The sequence below is a fragment of the Pseudopodoces humilis genome, chromosome 1 (genome assembly GCF_049639895.1).
Source record: "Pseudopodoces humilis isolate 2021_Gansu_Grassland_sample_001 chromosome 1, ASM4963989v1, whole genome shotgun sequence".
NCBI lineage: Eukaryota > Metazoa > Chordata > Aves > Passeriformes > Paridae > Pseudopodoces > Pseudopodoces humilis.
The window spans coordinates 92,958-114,524 of record NC_142200.1 but is presented as its reverse complement, the minus strand read 5'-3'; the positions used below and the strand labels follow the sequence as shown (position 1 = coordinate 114,524).

Below are 21,567 nucleotides of genomic sequence, written 5' to 3'. Positions count from 1 at the left end.
ACATCTGGGGGACACAAGGAAATATCTGGGGGGCCAGTGAGGTGGGGTGGGGCCCCAAGCAGCTTGTGTCACCTGGGGGAGCATCTTGCATCACCTTGGGGAGCATCTTGCTCTCCTGGGACCTCTCCTGAGCCCCCCAATGGCTGCAGCAGCCTGCAACCCCCCCTGGGTCCCCCTGGCCCGGCTGCGCCTAACGGCCACATCCCGCGGCTGGTGGGGACAGACGGACACTGCGGTTAATTGCTGATGGACAATGCAATTAACGTCCTACTCAGGCACCGCCATCTGTCCCGGCCAGCCCGGCCTCCCCACCCGGGGCTGCTGACATGCTTGGCTGGTCCCGGCACGCTTGAGACCCCATCAGCCCCTGGACATTGCCGGGGTCCCGCAAGGTCCTGGCAGCTCTGGTGCTCCTGGCACAGCGCCTGGGGCTCCCAGCACTGCCGGGACCTTTCTGCTCAGGGAGTCCCGGCTGTGCAGGGGTTCCAGTCTCCCTGCGCTGGACAGACCCCTTGAGCCTCCTGTGCCAGTGGCTGCACTGACATCTCCAGGTTTGCCAGGCCTTCCCTTCTGAATGCTGCTGCCCTAGCAGTGGGTGCCAGGCTGAACCCCTGAACCCATCCTGAACCCCTGAACCCATCCTGAACCCCCCTCAGCCGACTGCTGCCATCCACCCACAACAGCCCCTCACTGCCCAGAAAGGGAGAGCCCATGGCTCAGACCACACCGGGCAGTGGCCACGGCTCAGCCCACATCGGGCAGTGCAGCCCACACCGGGCAGTGCCCACGGCTCAGCCCACACCGGGCAGTGCAGCCCACACCGGGCAGTGGCCACGGCTCAGCCCACACCGGGCAGTGGCCACGGCTCAGCCCACACCGGGCAGTGGCCACGGCTCAGCCCACATCGGGCAGTGCAGCCCACACCGGGCAGTGCCCACGGCTCAGCCCACACCGGGCAGTGCAGCCCACACCGGGCAGTGCAGCCCACACCGGGCAGTGCCCACGGCTCAGCCCACACCGGGCAGTGCCCACGGCTCAGCCCACACTGGGCAGTGCAGCCCACACCGGGCAGTGCCCATGGCTCAGCCCACACCGGGCAGTGCCCATGGCAGCGGCCGGCATGGCCCCAGGCCGGCAGTGGCAGCAGCACACATGGGAACAGGACCATGGAGGACAGTGCCCCTGCCCAGTCCAGAGCCCCACTGATGAAGGGACAGGTCTGTCCTCGTACAAGCGATGCTCAGAAGCCCCCACAGCACCAGCAGCACCCACTCCCCAAAACCAGGGGTCCAATGGCCCGGTGCTGCACCCACAATGACTCCCAGCAGTGTCAGCTGTGCTGCCAGCACGGGGCAGCTCTGGGGACAACCCTGTGGCCCTGCTCTGTCCCTGGCAGCACCACGGGTACCCCCGGGCCCAGCGCTCAGGTGCAGCACCTGCAGCAGGTGTTGGTCAGGCCCTGGCACCCCAGCACACTTCACCACCACCTGCGGCAGCCCGTGGCCTGAAGCTGCAGGAGGCAATGGGAGCCCACGGCCACGGCGGCAAGGCCAGGGGGCGAACAGATCACGCAGTGCTGCCGGCTGGTTTCGGAGGATTCTCCTTTACTGCCCTTGCAGGGGAGCCCTGGGTCCACACTGCTCTTTTACAGACACTTGGTGCTATGTACAAGTTTAGTGTTTTGTCCCCAGAAAGAGATGTGACTGGGTCATCGATGGAGCCCCCCTGTCCCGGTGAGTGATGGTCGGGGTGCGGGGGGCCCCGGGAGCGGGGACTGTCCTGGAGCTGCGCGCAGAGGCACCTCATGCAAAGCCAAACGGGGTAATGAGAGCAATAATGACACCAGAGGCGGAGGGTAACATGACTGGATTTACAGGAGGCAGATGAGAGCAGGTGGGAAGGAGGAGATGTTCTGGAGATCCGCAGTGAGCCCGACACCACACCACGAGGCCGTCCCTGGGGAGGAGGGACTGTGTGGGGCGAGTGGGGGCCCTGTGGTGACCCTGTGGGTGTTTCTCGGGCCATTGGCTGCTCGGGCACTGTGGCCCCAGTCTCTGGCCGGGGACTCTGGCAAGTGCAAAGGGTGAGGGAGAACGTCCCTGTGTCCTCAGGCGCGGTCCCACCGGCCTCAGGGCGGGGGACGGGCTCCACGGCGGCGATGAGGGGAGGTGGTATGGACATCCAGCCACACTACAACAAAGCGAACAGAAAAGATGGGATGAGACGGGGAGAACAATCCATGAAATGAAGGCACCGAGCCCGGCCGTCAGTGCCGCGCACCTTCTGTGGGACCGGGCCAGAGCGGGGAGGGCGGTGTTACCTGTGCTGGTGAGCACGGCCGAGCAGCTGCCGCCTTCAGGGCCTCCCTCGAGCCCATCCACGACCTGCTGATGTCAGAGACCCAGCTCAGGAGCTCGCCCAGCGGCACTGGGAGGTCTTTGTTGGGACTGGAAAAAGACGTCTGCCAGAGAGAGAGCGCGTTAGCGCCGGCACAGGGGGAGCCAGAGCCATGGAATTACCGCGAAGGAGGAGAAGGAGGCCGGTTTTACAGAAATCTGCCTATTTCTAACAAGAATGTGTGTCAGGCTGCTACAGCACCCCGTGGCCCACCCTGTGCTGCAGGAGTCCCACGGCCCTCATAGCCTTTGTGAGGGCCAGGAAAACCCCCACGGCTCTAGGGGGGTCCGCGCGCAGGAGCTGCGCAGACCCAGGCTGGGGCACGGGCTCTGGCAGACACCTGCCAACAGGTGATGGAGCCACGTGAGTGTGAGGAAATCAACCTGGAGCAGAAGCACTTCCCAGATACACGGAGAGACAGACAGACAGACCGCGGCAGGCGCGTCCCGGGTGAGCGGGTGGGCTGGCGGAGGCAGGCACGCAGCGAAGCCCCTCGGCGGGCGAAGCGGCGAGCGGAGGCAGGTTCCCCCCGCGTGGCGCGGAAGCACCGGGCAGCGCCAGCGCGGCACTTACGGTTGGGGCACCGGTTCCGCGGCGTGGTGGTGGGGACGTGCCGGGAGGCCAAGGCAGGGAGATGGGGCAGCTCGGGGGCTGGGGTGCAGAGCCCCCTCCTCGCTGCAGTGAGGACATGTGGAAGGGGTCCAGGCAGCAGCTTCAGGGCTGGTGTGGTGTGTCTGGCTGTCCAGTGCTGAGGAGCCTGCAATGTCCTCCTCTGGCACATCAGCTGCAGTGGGGTGCACCACGGGGCCAAGGCAGTCTCCTCCTTTGGGGTGCAGGGGCTGAAGCCGGCAGGTTAATTACAAAAGAGTGCTAAGTGGTTAGATCCAAACAGGGAACTGTTTTCCTGGTGTCCAGCTCGGCTGCGCCGTGTGCGAGCAGCGGCGGGATTGGCGCAGCCAGGAGCAGGAACGGTGTCCGGCTCCTGGGGCACAGGGTGGGGAGGGTAGTGTGTGTTGTCTCTTGTCTCTTAATATACAAACACTGTCAGCACATTCTCATATATTAATTTATTAGTCTTGTCTTTTTGGTTAAACTTGAGGCACTGCTTTGGGAGAAGAGTGGAGGTTCAAAATTAAAAAAAAAAAATACTAGTGATTAGCCAGCAGCGTTGCCACATGCGGAGCGGGTGAGGCAGCGCCTCGGGGGGCTGGCAGGTCTCAGGCCACGTGGAGCAGGGGCCCACACGCCCCGGAGCACTCCCTGCTCTCCTCCCACCCACAGCTTCTGGATGAGGCCAGGGCGAGGGCAAGGGCAGCCACCTCCATGGCGCCCTGGGTGCCCCCGGCGTATCTGCGCCCGAAACTCGAGGAGGAGTAGGAGGAGGAAGAGAAGGTCATGGAGAAGCCGGAGCCGGTGGCGTCGAAACTGCCACGCCGGGAGCCTGAGCGAGAGCCGGTGCGAGAACCCGAGCGCGAGCCAGAGGTGGAGCCGGCGCTGCTGATGTTGTAGGGACTGTAGTAGCCCTTGCTGGACTGGGAGGAGGCCTCCAGCAGCCGCAGGCCGGTCCCATCCTCGATCATGCTCCGGTCCATGGCGTCCTTGTAGGAGATCTTGAGCTTGGTCTTGGGGCAGGTGAGGTACTTGGAATAGGTGTTGACATCCCGCAGCTTCTGGGCAGTCCTCGCGTCAATGGTGCCCTTCTGCAGCGCCTCATCCAGGGAGACGCGGCCCGGGGCATCGGGCTCGATCAGGCCCCCTGTCAAGTACTGCACCTCCAGGAACCGCTGCCCGGCCTCGTAGTACAGCCAGCCCTTCTTCAGTGCCTGCGCCGCCGACATCTTTGTCTTGGTCCGCGGGTCCTCAAAGCCGTAGAAGGCCTTCTGCGCCAGGTTGATGCGGTCCACCATGATCTTGTCCACCAGGCCCTTGGTGACCGCGTCAGCGACGGTGCATTTGTCACCGGTGTTGGGGTCGATGATGCCCCCGGTGCAGGCCTGGGCTTCCAGCAGCCGCTGCCCTGTGATGTTGTCCACCAGGTTGCGGCGCATCGCCTCGGTGATGGACACCTTCTCCAGAGTGTCCGTGTCCAGGATGCCTGCCACTGGCCCAGTCTCTTCGGTTGGGTCAGTCCACATGGAGATCTGGGTCCGTGACAGGGCTGGGCTGACGGTGTAGGAGGAGGAGGATCCAACTGAGGACGACCGTGACCGGAAGCCACCCATGTTGCCAGAGAGCATGTCAGCAAACTCGGTGATGGAGAGGGTGCCCGAGCGGTACTGGTCCAGGGCTGACTGGTCAATCAGACCCTTGCCAATGGCATCGTCGATGTCATACTGGCGGCCCGAGCGCCTGTCGATGATCATTGACTTCACCACGCCATCGGAGGAGGAGGTGGTGATCTCCTCCCACTCGCACTCCTGCTCTGACAGCTCCAGGTAAGTCTGGTGGTCTATGAGGCCCTTGCGATAAGCTTCGTACACGGACATCTCCTTGCCCGTCTCCGGGTCAACGATCACCACCCGGCGCTTGCGGACGGAGGACTTGGAGGAGGTCTTCCTCTCCCGCTTTTTCTCCTTCAGAGGCAGGAGGCAGAGGCCAGTCTCTGGGTCTGTGATGCACCGCTCCATGAGCTGCAGGTAGGTGAGGTTCTCCTCTGTGTTGGGGTCGAAGAAGCCCTTGGTGTCGTCACTGGGGTCCAGCAGGATTTCGTTCATCTCCTCATCAAAGAGGCCCCGCTTGTAGGCCACCTCCACGGGCAGGCGGTGGCTCTCCTCAGGGTCAATGATGCCTCCCGTGGCGATCTGTGCCTCCAGCAAGCGGATCCCGTGGTCCTTCAGGATCAGACCCTTCTTCATAGCCTGGAAGAGGGAGATGAGCTTTCCGGTGTAGGGGTCCCGGTAGCCGGTGACAGCCCTCTCAGCAGACAGGAGCTTGTCCTTGAACTCCGGGCCCACAATGCCCATGCGCACAGCTTCCTCCACTGTCAGCTTGAGGCCCTTGATGGGGTCAATCACGTAGCCCGTGGCCGCCTGCGCCTCCAGGAGCTCGAAGGCAGTGCCGGGCCGGATGATCCCCTTCTTCATGGCCTGGTAGATGGACAGACGCTCCTTTGTGGAGTCCACAAAGACGCCAGCGATGCAGCTGGTGCCCTCCAGGAACTTCTTCAGGTTCTTAGAGACCTCCTCAACAGAGGTGAGACCCTCCTGGAGGCGCTGGGCTGTGGCCTCATCCATCACCTGCGAGAGGACCAGCTCCTCCACAGTGATCTGTTTCCGCAGCCCCCGGAAGGTGAGCTTCCGTGTGTCGCAGAGCGGGAGCAGGAGGAGCCTGGAGCTCTCGTCCTTCCGGCACCGCTTCAGCAGCTGGGTATAGCTGAGCTTCTCGTCTGTGGAGGGGTCCACGTAGCTGCGCACCTCGCTGGGCTCCGACAGCATGTCGTACGTCTCCCTGTTGATGAAGCCCCGCTGGTAGGCCACCTCCAGGGGCAGGTGGAAGCCCAAGTGAGGGTCAATTACGCCACCGGTGGCGATCTGGGCGTCCAGGAGCTTGAGGGCCTCTTCGCTGGGAATGAGATCTTTCTTCATGGCCTGGAAGAGGGAAATCTTCTGTTCGCTGTATGGATCTCTGTAGCCGGTCACAGCCCTCTCAGCAGACAGGAGCCGGTCGTGGATCTCTGGCCCCACCACACCCTTCCTCACCGCCTCATCCACAGTCAGCATTTCATTCTTCGTGGGGTCAATAATGAAGCCGGTGGCTGCCTGGGCCTCCAGGAGGGAGCGGGCCACTTCGGAGTTAATCAGCCCCTTCTTCAGCGCCTGGTAGACACTGAGTGTCTGCTTGGAGGAGGGGATGTAGATGCCAGCCACGCAGCCCGACCCGTAAAGGTACTTCCAGACAGTCTCCACGTCCAGGAGCTCCCGGAAGGTTTTGGAGCCCTGTTTCAGCAGGTTGTAGATGTCCTGTGAGATAATCTTGGCCTCGTAGAGGTCCTCGGCTGTGATGCGGCGCCGGACGTAGTCATAGGATGTGAGGTTCTGCTGCCGGATGATCTCAGTCTTCTCGATGATCTCGATGATAATGATGATCATGCGCTCCTTGGACACGCGGCCCGACTGGAACTCCTCCATGAGATGTTTACGCTGCTCCTCAGGCAGCAGGTCCGAGTGCATGATCTCCCACAGCGACATGGAGGAGCCTGCCCGGCTGCCCACAGGGATGTCCACCTGTGTCTCCTCAAACACCTTTCGTGTCTCAGCTTCTGTGTACATGTGAGTGGTTTCCACCACTTTTGGCTTCTCAGGCTCCCGCAGAGGCAGCAGGTATAGCCCCGTCTCGGGGTCCTCGATGCACCTCTCCTTCAGCTGCAGGTAGGTGAGGTTCTCCTGAGTGTTGGGGTCGAAGAAGCCCTTGGTGTCATCGGTGGGGTCGGAGAGGGTCCGGTTCATCTCCTCGTCGAAGTAGCCGCGCTTGTAGGCCACCTCCACGGGCAGGCGGTGGCTGTGCACGGGGTCGATGATGCCGCCGGTGGCGATCTGGGCCTCCAGCAGGCGGATGCCGTGCTCCTTGACAATAAGCCCTTTCTTCATGGCCTGGAACAGGGAGATGGTATCGCCCGAGTAGGGATCCTTGTACCCCGTGACAGCCTTCTCAGCCGACAGCAGCTTCTCGTGCAGCTCAGGCCCGACGATGCCAGCCTTCACCGCCTCGTTGACGTACAGCTTACGGTTCTTCACAGGGTCAATCAAGAACCCAGTGGCTGCCTGGGCCTCCAGGAGGACCACGGCAGTGCTGGGCCTCAGCAGGTTCCTCTTCATGGCCTCGTAGATGTTCAGCTTCTCCTTGGTGGCTTCCACGTAGACACCGGCAATGCAGTCACTGCCGTGCAGGAATCTCCTCACCGCATCTGTCTCAGAGAGGTCCTTCACTGATTTCTTGCCTTCCTTCAGCTGCTCGTACTGGGTTTTGCTGATGATGCGGGACTCCAGCAGCTCGCTGGCAGGCACCGGTGCACGCAGACCGCTGAATGTCAGTTTCTCCTGCTTTTTGGTCTCTGCCTCCTCGATGATGGTGATCACGATCTTGATGATCTTCTCGATTGTCACTTTGCCAGTCTTGTACTGTCGGAGCAGCTCCCGCCTGTGCTCCTCTGTGAAGTATTCAGAGTGGATCAGCTCCCAGATGGTCATTGTCTGGCCCTTCATGCTGCCCACCGGGACCTCTATGGTTGCTTTGTCGAAGCACTCCTTGGCCTGGCTGTCGGTGTAGACCTCCTCCTGCTGCGACTGGATCGCCTTGTCGGACAGGGGCAGCAGACACAGGCCGGTCTGCTTGTCGCGGTGGCAGCTCTTCTGCAGCTGGGCGTAGGTGAGGTGTTCCTGGGTGTTGGGACAGTAGAAAGCCTTGGCATCGTCTCGGAGCTCAGCCAGAGCCTTGTTTATCTCCGCGTCAAAGTAGCCGCGCTTGTAGGCGACCTCAAGCGGGAGCCGGTGGCTCTTGACGGGGTCGATGATGCCACCGGTGGCAAGCTGGACGTCCAGCAGCCGGAGCCCAGTGTCGCTGGGGATGAGGCCCTTCTGGAGCGCTTGGTAGAGGGAAACCGTCTGACCTGTGTAGGGATCCTTGTAGCCAGTCACTGCCTTCTCTGCCGACAGCAGCTTCTCGTGGAACTCCGGCCCCACCACCTCAGCCTTCACCGCCTCATCCACAGAGAAGAGCTTGTTACCCACAGGGTCGATGATGTAGCCGGTGGCAGCTTGTGCCTCCAGCAGGGACAGGGCAACTTCTGGCTTCAGCAAGTTCCTCTTCAGGGCCTCATAGAAGGTGAGCTTCTGGCCCGTAGACTCCACCAGGACACCAGCGATGGCATCCATGCCCTTCAGGTACTGCCGTACAGACTCCATCTCTGCCACATCCTTTATGGACTTCTTGCCCTGGTGCAGCTGGTTGTAGAGGTCCTTGTTGATGATCTTGCTCTCGAGCAGCTCGGCAGCGGGCACGGGGCCCCGCAGGCCCTCAAAGCACATCTGGCTCTTTTTCTCACTTTCCTCCACAACCGTGATGACAATCTTGATAATCTTCTCCACTGTGATCTTGCCAGTCCTGTACTGCTGGATCAGGTCCCGCCTTTGGTCCTCAGTGAAGTATTCAGAGTTGATGAGCTCCCAGATGGTCATCGTCTTCCCTTGGAACTTGCCAAACGGTGCTGTCACTGTGGCCTTCTTGAAGACATCCTTGGCTTCCTTGTCAGTGTAGACCAGCTCTCCAGCTTTGGCTGCTTGGTCGGTGAGGGGCAGGAGGCACAGCCCCGTGTCCGGGTCAGTCACGCACCGCTCCATGAGCTGCAGGTAGGTGAGGTTCTCCTGAGTGTTGGGGTCGAAGAAGCCCTTGGTGTCGTCACTGGGGTCAGACAGGACCTGATTCATCTCCTCATCGAAGTAGCCGCGCTTGTAGGCGGCTTCCACGGGCAGGCGGTGGCTGTTGACAGGATCGATGATGCCGCCGGTGGCAATCTGGGCCTCGAGCAGGCGGATGCCGTGATCCCTGACAATGAGATCCTTCTGCATGGCCTGGAACAGGGAGATCTTGTCACCTGTGTACGGATCCTTGTAGCCGGTGACGGCCCGCTCGGCCGACAGCATCTTGTTGTGCAGCTCTGGCCCGATGACTCCCTCCCGCACCGCCTCGTTCACCGAGAGCCTCGCGTTCCGCACGGGGTCAATGATGAAGCCAGAAGCAGCCTGTGCCTCCAGGAGCACCAGTGCTGTGCCTGGGCTCAGCAGCTTCTTCTTCATGGCTTCGTAGATGCTCATCTTCTGGTTGGAGGGTTTGATCAGCAAACCAGCAATGCTGCTCTGGCCCTGCAGGTACTTCTTGACATCCTCCCTCTGAGAGAGCTCACCCACGCTCACAACTCCCTTCGCCAACTTGTCTAAGCTCTCCCTGCTCAGAATGCCAGCGTCAGCCAGCTTCTCTGCCGACACCTTCTGCCGGATGCCGTCAAAGGCGAACTCCGGCTCCCCATTCTGGGCTAAGCCATCCATTGCATCCCGGCCATTGGGCACAGCCTTGATGTCCAGCAGCTGCGTTGTGGTAACCACCTCCCCAGGCAGGTCATCTGTCTGGATCATGATCTCCCGTCGCTGGGCCAGGGCAGCCTTGTACTCCTCCTGCATCTGCTCGAGCCTCTCCCTCAGCTTCTTGTTCTCTTCTTCCAGAAGTTTCTCCTGCTGCTGTCGCTGCCTCTCCAGCTGCTGTAGCTCCTCCTGCTTGTGCCTGACGTTTTCCTCAGCTTCCTTCTGATGCTTCTTAGCTTCATCTAACATAGCTTTCAACTGCTGCTTCTCCTGCTCCATCTCCTGCTGCTGCCGCTCCTGCTCTGCCTTCAGGTTCTGGGCTTTGTTCACCTCATCCTTAAAGAGCTTCTCCAGCTTTGATTTCTCCTCCTCAATGAACTTCTCCTTCTGCAGCAGGGCATCTTTCTCCGTCAGGAAGCTCTGCTGCAGGAGCTGCGTCTCCTGACGGAGCTGAGCCTGCTGGGCCACCTGCATCTGGGGTGGGAGAGAGAACAGTGTGGTCAGACACCCAGGAGGGCAGTGGGGGACTGAGGGTGGTCTGAGGCAGGGGGACGGGCGGCAGGGGAGGCACAGAGTCACCCACACACTCCCTACATCAGGTAAGAGTTAAGGAGCAGAGCCGGGTTAGGGAGCCACACACAGCATGGGGCAGGATGAGCAGGGGAAGGACACAAGGGAAGCCCCGGCACTAAGGCTGGGAGCTGGGCACAGAGAAGAACACGGCAGGACACGCCACGGGGTGGAAGAGCCGGCCCAGGCGATGGGGATCCCACCTCCACAGCTCCAGGGGTTCGGGGTCCTGCTCCGACGCTGCCTGAGGGGTTTGTTCCACTGCCCCCAACTCTACGCACATCCCTGACCTGCACAGGGGATCCTGCCCCACCATCCCCAGTGACGGTCCTTGGGGACCTGCCCAGGGATGGTGTGGGCTGGCTGGGAAGAGGGACAGCCTCCCTGTGTACCGCCACCACTATGCGAGACCCACAGCCCAGTACCTCCTCTGCCTTCTGCTGCAGCAGCGCTGCCTCCTGCTTCAGCTTCTCCTTCTCCTTCTCCAGGTCAGCGATGGCCCTCCGCAGCTTTTCTGCGTCCTCATCGCTCTGGTGCCGCTGGATCTCCAGGGTGTGCACCATCGTCATCTTCTCCTGTGTGGCCAGCTCCGTCTCATGCAGCCTCTCACTGATCTCCTCTGCCTGCTTCTTGAACCGCTTGGCTTCCTCCTCAGCCTTGGCCTGGGCCATGCTCATCTCGGCCACTTGCAGCTTGAGGCGCTCAGCCTCAGCTGTGATGTCCAGCTGCCGCCGGCGCTCGGCCTCCAGTGTCTTCTGGAAGCCTTCGGTCTCCTCAGCCAGGCGCTGCTGCATTTGCTCCTTGTCCTCCTGCAGCTTCTTGGCGTGTTCCTGTGCCAGATCCTTCTGCTTCTGCAGCATTTCAGCCTCAGCCCGCAGCCGCGTGGCCTCCTGCACCGCCTGCATCTTCTCCTTCAGCATCTTCTCCGCCAGCGCCCGCTGCTGTGCCAGGTCGTCCTCAGCCAGCTGCCGCATGCGGGCGGCCTCCTGCGCCTCCACGCTCAGCCGGGCCACCTCCTCTGCCACCTGCTTCATCTTCTCTGCCTCCTCCGCCAGGAACTTCTGCGTGTTGTCCTTGTCCTTGAGGATCAGCGCCTTGTTCTCCTCCTCAATGCGGCTTTTCAGCTTGGCCAGCTCCTCCATCTGCACCCGGACCTTGAAGAGCTCCTCCTCCACTTGGGCCTTCTGCCGGACGGCGTCCGTCACCTCCTCCTTCAGCCGCTGCAGCTCCTCGTCCAGGATGCCCTTCTGGTGGTCTGTCTCATCCAGCTGCAACTTCACCTTGGTCAGCTCCTGCTCCACCTGCGCCTTCTGCCGTAGCGTCTGCTCGGCAAACTTCTTGTGCTTCTCCATCTCGGCATCGGCCAGTTGCTTCTGCCGCAGGGCCGCCTGCTCTGCCTGCGCCCGTTTCGCGGCCTCCAGCTCGGCCTCCTTGCGCAGCTTCTCCGCATCCGCCTGTGCCTGCGCCTTGGCCTGCGCCTCCTCCTCTGCCCGCTGCTTCAGCCGCTCAGCCTCCTCCACGCGCTGCCGGGACAAGCTGGCGTCCTGCTCGGCCTTGCCACGGGCAAACTCGGCCTCCTCAGCCGCCCGCCGGGCCCGCTCGGCCTCCTCGCGCAGCCGGTCCAGGAGGCTCTGCTCCTGCTGGCGCGTCTGCAGCAGCTCCTGCTCCTTCTGCTGCACGGCAGCCAGGTGCGCCTTCTCCTCCGCCGCAATCCGCTTCTGCGCCGCCTCCCGTGCCAGCTGGATCTGCCGCTCTGACTCCTTCTCCGCCAGTTCCTTCTGTCGCCGCGCCTCCTCCACCATGGCCCGCAGCCGCTCCACCTCCTCCAGGGCCAGCCGCCGCTGCCGCCCGGCCTCCTCCTCGGCCGCCAGGATGGCCTGCACCTTCTCTTCGGCCTCGCGCCGCCGGCCCTCCTCCTCCAGCGCCAGCGCCCGCTGCCGCTCAGCCTCCCGCTCTGCCTGCTCCCGGCTGCGCTGCACCTCCTCCGCCTCCCCACGGATGCGGTTCAGCTCCCGCTCCAGCTCGCTCTTGCCAGCTGAGGCCTTCTCGAAGCTGGCCTTGAGGGCACGGATCTCCTCCTCCACCTGCCGCCGCTGCCGCAGCGTATCCTCCACGAGCCCCTTCTGCCTCTCCAGCTCGCTCTCTGAGGAGCGCTTCAGCAGGGCAATCTTCTCCTCAATGTCCTGCTTGTGTTGGGCCGCCTGCTCCTCCAGCAGCTTGCGCTGGTAGGCCTCATCCTCCGCCAGCCGCCGCAGCCGCTCGTTCTCGGCCTCCTTCTCCTTCAGCGCGATCTCCGCCTCCGCCTTCAGCCGTGAGGCCTCGTTGATGGCCGCCAGCTTCTCCTTCAGGATGCGCTCGGCCTCGGCCCGTTGCCGGCTGGCCTCGTCCTCTGCCAGCTGCCGCTGCCGCTTGGCCTCCTCGGAGAGGGCGCGCAGGCGGGCGGCCTCCTCGGCCAGCTCCCGCAGCTTGTTGGCCTCCGCCTCCAGCCGCTGCTTGGACTTCTCACTGCTGGAGCGCGATTCCTCCTCCGTCTTGGCCTTGCTCTCCAGCAGGACCTCCATTTCTGCCCGCAGCTTGGCCAGTTCCTCCTCCAGCTCTTTCCTCCTCTGGATGGCCTCGTTTACCTCCCCCTTCAGCCGTGAGAGCTCTTCCTCCAGGAGCAGGCGCTGCTGCTCCCCGTTCTCCATCTCCGCCTTCAGCCGGATCAGCTCCTGCTCCGCCACCAGCTTCTGCTGGGCTGTGCCCTCTGCCAGCTCCCGCTGCTTTTCCAGCTCTTCCTCCGCGAGCTCCTTCTGCCGCAGGGCGGCCTCCTCTGCCTTGGCGCGCTTGCGGGCCTCGCGCTCTGCATCCTCCTTCTGCTTCTCGGCCTCCTCCTGCGCCAGCGACTTCTTGTGGGCCACCTCTTCGGCCTGCAACCGCAGGCGCAGCGCCTCGTTGGCCTTCTGCCGCCAGCGCTCCAGCTCCTTCTCAGCCTCCTCCCGCGAGCGCTCGGCCTCCAGCTGCTGCCTCTTCAGCCGCTCAGCCTCCTCCTGCAGCTGGGCCACCACGTCATGCTCCTGCTGCAGCGACAGCTCCAGCTGCGCTGTCTTCTCGGCGAAAGAGAGCCTCTTGCTCTGCAGCTCGGCCTCAGCGCTGCGCTGGGCCACCTCCTGGGCCACCTGGATCTGCCGGTCCTTCTCAGCCTCTGCCTGCCGCATGCGTCGCTCAGCCTCCTCCGCCTGCAGCCGCAGCTGCTCCAGGTCCGCCACTGCCTTCTGCTTCTCCCGCGCCGCTTCGCGCTCGGCCTGCACCTTGCGCTTCAGCTCCTCCTCCGCCTCCCGCTTCTTCTGGCTCTCCTCCTTCACCTGTCGGCGCAGGCGCTCGGCTTCCTCCTGTGCCTGCCGCTTCTGCCGCTCGGCCTCTTCGGCACGTGCCCGCAGCTCCTGCAGCTCTGTCTCCGCGCTCTCCCGCTGCTTCTCGGTGCTCTCCAGCTGCAGGCGGATGAGGCGGATCTCCTCCTCCACTTTCTTGCGGTTGTACTCGGCCTCCTCGATCAGCTTCACCTTGGACTTGATCTGGTGGTCCGAGTTCTGCCGCAGCTGCATCAGCTCCTGCTGGATGTTCTGCTTCTGCTGCTCGGCATCCACGGCCACCACCTCCCGCCGGGTGACCTCCTCCTGCATGCGGAGCTGCAGCTCCCGCGCCTCCGCCTCCGCCTGTGCCTTGGCTTTGGCGTGGGCCTCGGCCAGCTGCCGCTGCTTCTCCAGCTGCGCCTCCACCTCCGCCAGCCGCTTCCTCTCCTCCTCTTTCAGCTTCTCGGCGGCTTTCTGGAGGGGAAAGAGGGTGCAGGGGACAGAGAGGGGAGAGAGAGACAAATCACAAGGGATGCGATCGCGCCGTGGATTCGATGCTGGCCCAGCCACGCACTGCCGAGACAGCGGAGGGGTGGCAGATGTGCGTGGAATGGCTTCGGCCCCCGGGCCACCGCACGAGCCGGTGACGCCAGCTTCCAGAAGATGTGTGGCACGAGAGGGGACACACGACAGCACAGCCAGACAGGCAACAGGAGCCAGACAGCAGCACGGGAAGCCACGTTCCAGAGAGAAGGGACAGAGAGCGAGCGGAGCCCAAGCGATGAAGACGATGCGAGCAGCGTGCACATCACCACCGTGGCTGCCCCTGCGAGGGGGCTGGCACACACAGCCCCTGCCGTGGGGAAACGAGAGAGACGGCCGGAGCACCGGGAGCAGAACAGAGGGGAGCGGTGCGAGGGCGGCGCCGGCAGAGCCTTCCCTGCCGGGAAAGCCTCAACAGGAGAGAGCAGTTCAGCTGGTTCAAACCCGTCCCAGCCCTCTCCAGACAGCCGGGAGCGGGCTCTGCCAAAGGGCCAACGCAGCTGGCGCCTGGCTCGGGGCCGTGCCGCAGCACGCGCACCACATGCACCGTGAGCGAGGCAGCCGCGCGCTTGGCGGGGCGGGCAGCGCATGCAGGGGAGCCAGACCCACAGCGGACCCCTGGTCCCGGCGCAGATGTAGAGGAGGGCGAGGAGAGGGTGGTGAGCCGTGGGGGAGGCGGAGGGTGCCGCGGGGAGAAGGCATGCGCAGAGTGAGTACCTGGTGCACGGCTGCCAGAGTCATCCTGGTTTTTTACCCTCCATTAGATCCCCACCAACACCAATATTCCCCAAGAAAAAGCACTGGCAAAGCGGCTCCAAGGGCAGAAACCAAGAGTTAGAGAGGTTACCCCGCGCCAGACCCTGCGGGCCAGCGCCCGGCACAGCAGCATGCACAGGCAGGTGCTGACTGCACGACGTGTATCTGGGAAGTGCCTCCTACCACCAGTCACACCAGAGCCCTGGTGCCCAGAGCCCCGGTGCCCAGAGCCAGCTTGGCCCGGAGACCCGCTGTACGCAGAGCCAGCAGCCTCGCTCCCAGGAGCCCAGCAGGGAGCAGGAGCTCGGGGCTGTGGGCCAGTGTTACTGAGAGGGCCAGAGTCATGGCCAGTGTTAGTGATGGGGCTGGAGCCACGGCCATGGGCCAGTGTTAGTGATGGGGCTGGAGCCACGGCCATGGGCTGGCGTTAGTGGTGGGGCCAGAGTCAGGCCATGAGCCACGGTCAGTGATAGGGCTGGAGTCATGGCCGTGGGCTGGCGTTAGTGATGGGACCAGAGACCCCCTGAAGTGCGTTCCTTTCGGTTATAGAGCCGGCCATGCCACCCTGCACCGCTCCCTACCTCCTCGTCCTCCAGCCGCCGCAGGGTCTCGGTGATGAACTTGATGTACTGGGTGGTGAGCGTGGTCAGCTCGCTGTACTGCGTCCGCAGATCCACGTACTGTGGGGACAGTGGGTCAGCAGGAGAGACGGGAGCTCGCCCACGGCCCGCCGGTACCCCAGCAATGATGGGGCTGCACGGAGGCAAAACCACACTCCACACCCCCAAGTCCACCCCTGCAGTGAGCAGCCACGCCCCAGGAGCTGCAGGACGTCCCAGGCCAGTGGCAGCGAGACCCCCCCTCACCTCCTGGATGATGCTGTCAGATGCTGACTGCACTTTGGGCTTCTTGGCCGGCGATGCCACCGGCTCCACCTGCGCCTTGAAGCTCACCAGCTGCAGCTCATAGTCCTGATGAGGAGAGAGTGATCAAAGCTCTGCGACCTGGGACGAGCCCCCTGGCCACGGTGCTGTGAGCCCACCCCTGCAGGACACTGTGCTGCCCCCTCAGCCCCCCAGGCAGTGGGCACACCTTGATGGCGTCGATGTATTGCTTGGCGTAGCGCTGGCACTCCTCCACCTTGTCCTTGTGCTGCTCACACTCCTCCAGCAGTTTCTGGGGAGACATGAGGGGGTGAGCCCCGGCCCCCCACGGACACCCAAGAGCACACCTCACCCCAGGGATGGCCAAGAGCACACCCTGCCACGGCTGGGAATGGCCAGGAGCACCACGTGCCCTGCCACAGCTGGGAATGGCCAGGAGCACCACGTGCCCTGCCACGGCTGGGAATGGCCAGGAGCACCCTCCCTCTGCTGCAGCCAAAAATGGTGAGGGGTACCCCCCCGTCCCACTGGGGATGGCTGAGAGCACCCACCCCGTGCCACAGCCAGGGATGGTCCCCGCCCTCCTGCAGCCACCCAAGAGCAGCAGTCAGCGTGCCAGGACTGGAGACAGCCGGGCACTCCCCTCACTGTGCCACAGACAGAGATGGGCAGGGACACCCTGCTGGGGATGGCCGGGTGAACCCCTTGCCATGCCACGGCCACGGGACACCCCTGGTGCTGCTGGGGAATGCCCTGGAGCACCCCTTGTCCCACTGGGGATGGCCAGGCTCTCCCCTCGCCCTGCTGGAGCCCCCCTTGCCAGCACTACCTTCTCCTGCAGCAGCTGCTCGCGCACGGCCTGGCTGTCGGTGATGGGCACGGCCTGGATGGCCTCCTGGCGCTGCCGGGCGTCGCGGATCCACTGGCGCAGCGCGTCGCAGCTCTGCCGGTAGTAGCGCAGCTGGCGGCCCAGCTGGTCCAGCTCGCGCTGCCGCAGGTCAGCCTGGCCCAGCACGGCCTGCCAGCGCTCCAGCAGCTGCTGCACGCGCTCCCGGTACCGCTCCAGGTCCACGTCCCGCTCGCTGTGGCCGCGGACCATCCGCTCGTTGACGTCCTTGGCCTTGCCGAGGTCGGTCTCCAGCGTGCTGAAGAAGGGCTGGTGGCCCTCGGCCTGCGCCCGCAGCCGCTGTGGCAGACAGACACCGGTCAGGGCTGGCCACGGTGTGCCCAGCCACCCCCCGGCTCCCCGTGGCACCCCCAGAGCCCCCGGTACCTTCAGCTCAGCCTTGCTGGCCTCCAGCTCAGCCAGGTCAGCCGGCACTGCCTGCACGTCCTTCAGCTGCTCCTCGTACTTGCGGAGCAGCTCCTCCGCCCCCTGCGTGCTCCGGATCACCAGCCCGATGGTCTTCAGCCTGCGGCACAGGGACGGGATCAGCACGAGCAGGATGGGATGGGATCAGCAGGAGCAGGATGGGACGGGATCAGCAGGAGCAGGATGGGACGGGAGCAGCAGGAGCAGGATGGGATGGGATCAGCAGGAGCAGGAATGGGATGGGATCAGCAGGAGCAGGATGGGATGGGATCAGCAGGAGCAGGAATGGGACGGGATCAGCAGGAGCAGGATGGGACGGGATCAGCAGGAGCAGGATGGGACGGGATCAGCAGGAGCAGGATGGGACGGGAGCAGCAGGAGCAGGAATGGGACGGGATCAGCAGGAGCAGGAATGGGACGGGATCAGCAGGAGCAGGAATGGGACGGGATCAGCAGGAGCAGGATGGGATGGGATCAGCAGGAGCAGGAATGGGATGGGATCAGCAGGAGCAGGAATGGGATGGGATCAGCAGGAGCAGGAATGGGACGGGATCAGCAGGAGCAGGAATGGGATGGGATCAGCAGGAGCAGGAATGGGACGGGATCAGCAGGAGCAGGAATGGGACGGGATCAGGACGGATTAGCCAGGATCAGGATGGGAGCGGGACAGCTCAGCAAGAGCAGCACCGCAAACCCAGGAGGGAAGGAAAAGGGGAAGGAAAAAAGGGAAAAGAGAAACAAAAGAAAGAAGAGAAAAGGGAAGGAAAAGGGGAAAAGGGAAAAAAGGAAAAGCAAAACAAGAGGAAGAAAAGAGAAAGAAAAGGGGAAAAGAGAAAAAAGGGAAAAGAGAAACAAAAGAAAGAAGAGAAAAGGGAAGGAAAAGGGGAAAAGGGAAAAAAGGGAAGAGAGAAACAGGAGAAAGAAGAGGGAAGGAAAAGAAAGGGAATGGCATGCTGGCTCTCCCCAGAGTCCCCACGGCCTCCCAGCTGCCCGGGCACTGAGGATCCTCTTTGTGACGGTGCCAGGGCTCACTCACTTCTCCAGGTAGATGCTGGAGAGGCTGTACACCTGCTCCATCTTCCGCAGGGTGACCTCCAGCTCGGAGCGCAGCACCGGGGCTGAGCCCGCCTGCTCCGGCTGCGCCAGCACCTGCTCCGTCTTCTCGCTGACTTTGGCCAGGTTCTTCTGGATGCCCTCCAGCTCCAGGTGTGTTTGCTGCAGGGAAGGAGTCCCTCAGTCCTTGCTGGCTGCAGGTCAGGAACGACCCCCGACCGAAACCCCCCCCCCGGCCTTGGAGCCCAGGAGGAGCGGAGCAGGGGGAGGCTCTGCAGCCCCTCGGTGCAGGTGGACAGGGCAGGTTTAGGAGGGATCTTGGGAAAGCTCCTCCTGGACAGGGCTGTCCAGCCCTGGTGCAGCTGCCCAGGCCAGGGGTGGAGTGCCACCCCCGCGGGGGTTCTGCAGCCGTGTGGATGCGGCACTTGGGGACGGGGTCAGGGGTGGCCTTGGCAGCGCCGGGGGACAGGGGGGACTCCAAGGGCTCTGACGGCTTTTCCAACCCAAACCACTGCCCCAGGCCCGTGCTGGCCCTGTGACGGGCACGCCGCACAGGTGTCACGCACCTGCTGCTCAGCCTGGCGCTGGGCGCACTCGCGCAGGGCGTCGGCCTCCAGGGGCAGGCGCAGGCGATGCACGGTGCGGCTCTCGCAGCTCTCCAGCTGCAGCCGGATGTCCTTCAGCTGCGAGATGTAGCTCTTGCACAGAGACTCGTCCTGCTCTCCTGCGGGGACAGGGGGACGGCTCAGTGCCCTGGGACACCGCGGGGACACCGCGGGGACACCAGCATGGCTCAGCACCCTGGGCACACCCGGGGCACCCACAGGAGGGAGAGGAGACACGGGAACGACACCCTTGGAAACCGTGGGGACAACACGGGGACCCACGGCAGGAAGGGGGGACACAGGGACGGCTCAGCACCCCGGGACACCCCCGGAGCCAGTGTGAGGGAGACTGGGACAGCTCAGCACCACGGCGATACCCCCGGACACCACGGGGACCTGCGGATGCTCAGCACCTGGGGACACCCTGGGGACACCCTGGGGACACCCACCCTTCAGAGAAGGCAGAGAGGGGACGCCCACCTTTCTCCTGGCTACGCAGCAGCAGCTCGTATTTGTGAGTGCAGGCGTTGTAGTCGCGCTCCACCTGCAGCCGGTCGTCGGGCTGGAAGCTCTGGGCGTCCTGGCTGTCCCGCAGGAACTCCTGGTAGTGGTTCTCCAGGCTGCACAGCACCTGGCGCACCTCCTCGGCCGGCAGCGTGCGGAACTGGAGGGGCACGGCCACGTCAGCCCCCGTTGGGACCCCTGGGACCCCTGTGCCGCACCGGGACCCCCAGGAACTCACCGTGACGTGCGTCCAGGACTGGATCTGCTGGATGTCCCGGGTCAGGCACTGCCAGGCGCGGAGGCTGCGCAGGTCCTGGTGCAGCTGCTGCCACAGCCCCAGCAGCTGCTGGTGGGCGGTCTCCAGCCTGCGGGGACGTGGAGTCAGAGCAGGGACACGGGGGAGCCCCGGTGGGGCGCAGGGTCACCGTCCCCACCTGTGCACGGCGTCCAGAGCCTCCTTGTTGGGGGGCGGCAGGAGGAAGCAGACCGAGGGGACGACGGCCTCGCTGCCGCCGGCGCTCAGCACCCGCCACTGCTGCGGCTGCGCGTGGTTCAGCAGGGCACAGGTGTCGTTCTTGTGCACCGTCACCTGCGGGGCAGGGGGTCAGGGGGGGGTGCCTCGTGCCCCTCTGTGCCTCTCCCGCATTCCCCAGTGTCGGCCCGTACTCCCCTATGGGTCTGGGGTGGTCTCAGTCTGGGTGGGGAGCCCTTTGTGTCCCCCCCACGGGGCTGGGGCTGTGTGAGAGAAGGGTGGGAGATCCCCCCACGTCTCCCCTTGTCCCCCAGGGTGGTGTCAGACCAGAGCGGGGTCCCTCCCGTGTCCCCCCCATGGGGCTGGGGCAGCATCAGCCGCCGTGCTGGACCCACCACGTCTCCCCACATCCCCCCACGGCCTCCCCAGGGGAAACAACCCTGATCTGAGCCTCGTGCCCCCCCTCACCTCCATCTGCTTGTAGTCGCAGACGGCCTGGATGGGGGGGCGGCCCGGCAGGGGTGTCGCGGGGCTGCGCGGCTTCAGCTGCACGATGGTCCTGGCACGGCGGGAGAGACCCCCCAGCTGCGCCCCCAACTCGGCCAGCTGCTCCTTCTGCTCCTGTGGGGGCAGGTTTGGGGCACCTCAGCATTTGGGGTGTCCCACGGCCTCGAGGAGCATCAGAATTTTAGGGAGGTACCAGTTTTCTTGAGAGAGCTCAGAAATATCAGGAGCTCTTGCGATTTTTGGAGTGGGGGGTGGTCCCAGGAGTTTGGGGAGGGGTCAGTAAATATGAGGCGGGGGGGTCACCCCAGTCTGTTGCAGCAGTGGACGTGCTGGGGTGACACCCCATCTCAGGGGCTGCTGTGGCACTCGGAATTTGGGGGTCATCCTGGGGCTGCAGGGGGCTGACACCTCAGAGCTGCCAGGGGCTGGGGTCACCCTGGAGGTGTCACCCTGCAGGTCTGGGGTCACCCTGGAGGTGTCACCCTGCAGGTTTGGGGTCACCCTGGAGGTGTCACCCTGCAGGTCTGGGGTCACCCTGGAGGTGTCACCCTGCACGGGGGTCAGCCTGGGGTTGTCATGGGTCTGGGGTCACCCTGGAGGTGTCACCCTGCAGGTTTGGGGTCACCCTGGAGGTGTCACCCTGCAGGGGGGGTCAGCCTGGGGTTGTCATGGGTCTGGGGTCACCCTGGAGGTGTCACCCTGCAGGTCTGGGGTCACCCTGGAGGTGTCACCCTGCAGGTTTGGGGTCACCCTGGAGGTGTCACCCTGCAGGTCTGGGGGGGTCCACTCGGGCAGCCCCCTGGGCTCCCACGTGTCCGTACTACAAGGTCACGGTCACCCTGGAGATCTTGGGACGGTCCCCAGGGTCTGGGGGTCACTGCGGGGGTCCCCTCGGGGTCTGGGGGTCTTCCTGGGGGTCTCTGGGGTGCCCTCACCGCGAGGTCCTGCAGCAGGTCCTCCAGGCGTGTGGCCGTGGTGCCGCGGTCGCAGCTGAACTTGCGCCGCATCGTCTCCTCCGTCTTTCGCAGCAGCTCCTCGGCCTCCCGCACCTCGGCGAAGAACTGGGGGGCCAGGGGTCAGCTCTGGGGTCTCACCCTCCCTCCCTCCCTCCCTCCCAGCCCCTCCCTGGCACCCCCGTACCTGGAAGTAGTTGGTGTTCTCCTTCAGGTGGGTCTCGATGCAGCAGCAGAGCTGGAGCATCCAGCTCCACTGGGTCTGCAGCGCTGCCAGGAACGCCTGGGGGGACAGGGGGGACACCGGGGGGGGACAGGGGGGGACACCGGGGCTGGCACCGAGGGCACCTGCACTGGCACAGGTGCACCCACATCTGCTCCCTCACCTGACCTGAACTCACACCTGCACCCACACCTCACCTGCACCCTCACCTGACCTGCACCCACACCTGCACCTCAACAGGCACCCCACCAGTGACCCCCAGTGCCCACTGCACTCCCCACCAGTGACCCCCAGTGCCCACTGTGCCCCACCCTGCTGACCCCCAGTGTCCACTGCACCCCACCAGTGACCCCCAGTGCCCACTGCACTCCCCACCAGTGACC

The 21,567-nt window shown here is 64.1% G+C and overlaps 1 protein-coding gene across 19 annotated transcripts in view; it reads right to left on the bottom strand.

The window, feature by feature from the left end:
• Positions 1-1,584: 1,584 nt before the first annotated feature.
• Positions 1,585-21,567, bottom strand: part of PLEC (plectin) — a 59,710-nt gene continuing 39,727 nt past the window's right edge. For all 19 annotated transcript variants that reach the window (XM_088058469.1, XM_088058512.1, XM_088058708.1 and 16 more), the window contains 17 exons: positions 21,149-21,244; positions 20,944-21,069; positions 19,970-20,122; positions 19,464-19,618; positions 19,268-19,394; positions 19,006-19,189; positions 18,487-18,644; positions 17,904-18,082; positions 16,829-16,967; positions 16,385-16,741; positions 15,764-15,847; positions 15,538-15,642; positions 15,253-15,351; positions 10,466-13,846; positions 2,971-9,944; positions 2,321-2,461; positions 1,585-2,190 (listed from right to left, as the gene is read on the bottom strand). In XM_088058469.1, coding sequence (XP_087914595.1) covers positions 3,615-9,944; positions 10,466-13,846; positions 15,253-15,351; positions 15,538-15,642; positions 15,764-15,847; positions 16,385-16,741; positions 16,829-16,967; positions 17,904-18,082; positions 18,487-18,644; positions 19,006-19,189; positions 19,268-19,394; positions 19,464-19,618; positions 19,970-20,122; positions 20,944-21,069; positions 21,149-21,244 — 11,673 coding nt within the window. In that variant the 3' untranslated portion in view covers positions 1,585-2,190; positions 2,321-2,461; positions 2,971-3,614. The remainder of the gene's footprint in view (positions 2,191-2,320; positions 2,462-2,970; positions 9,945-10,465; positions 13,847-15,252; positions 15,352-15,537; positions 15,643-15,763; positions 15,848-16,384; positions 16,742-16,828; positions 16,968-17,903; positions 18,083-18,486; positions 18,645-19,005; positions 19,190-19,267; positions 19,395-19,463; positions 19,619-19,969; positions 20,123-20,943; positions 21,070-21,148; positions 21,245-21,567) is intronic.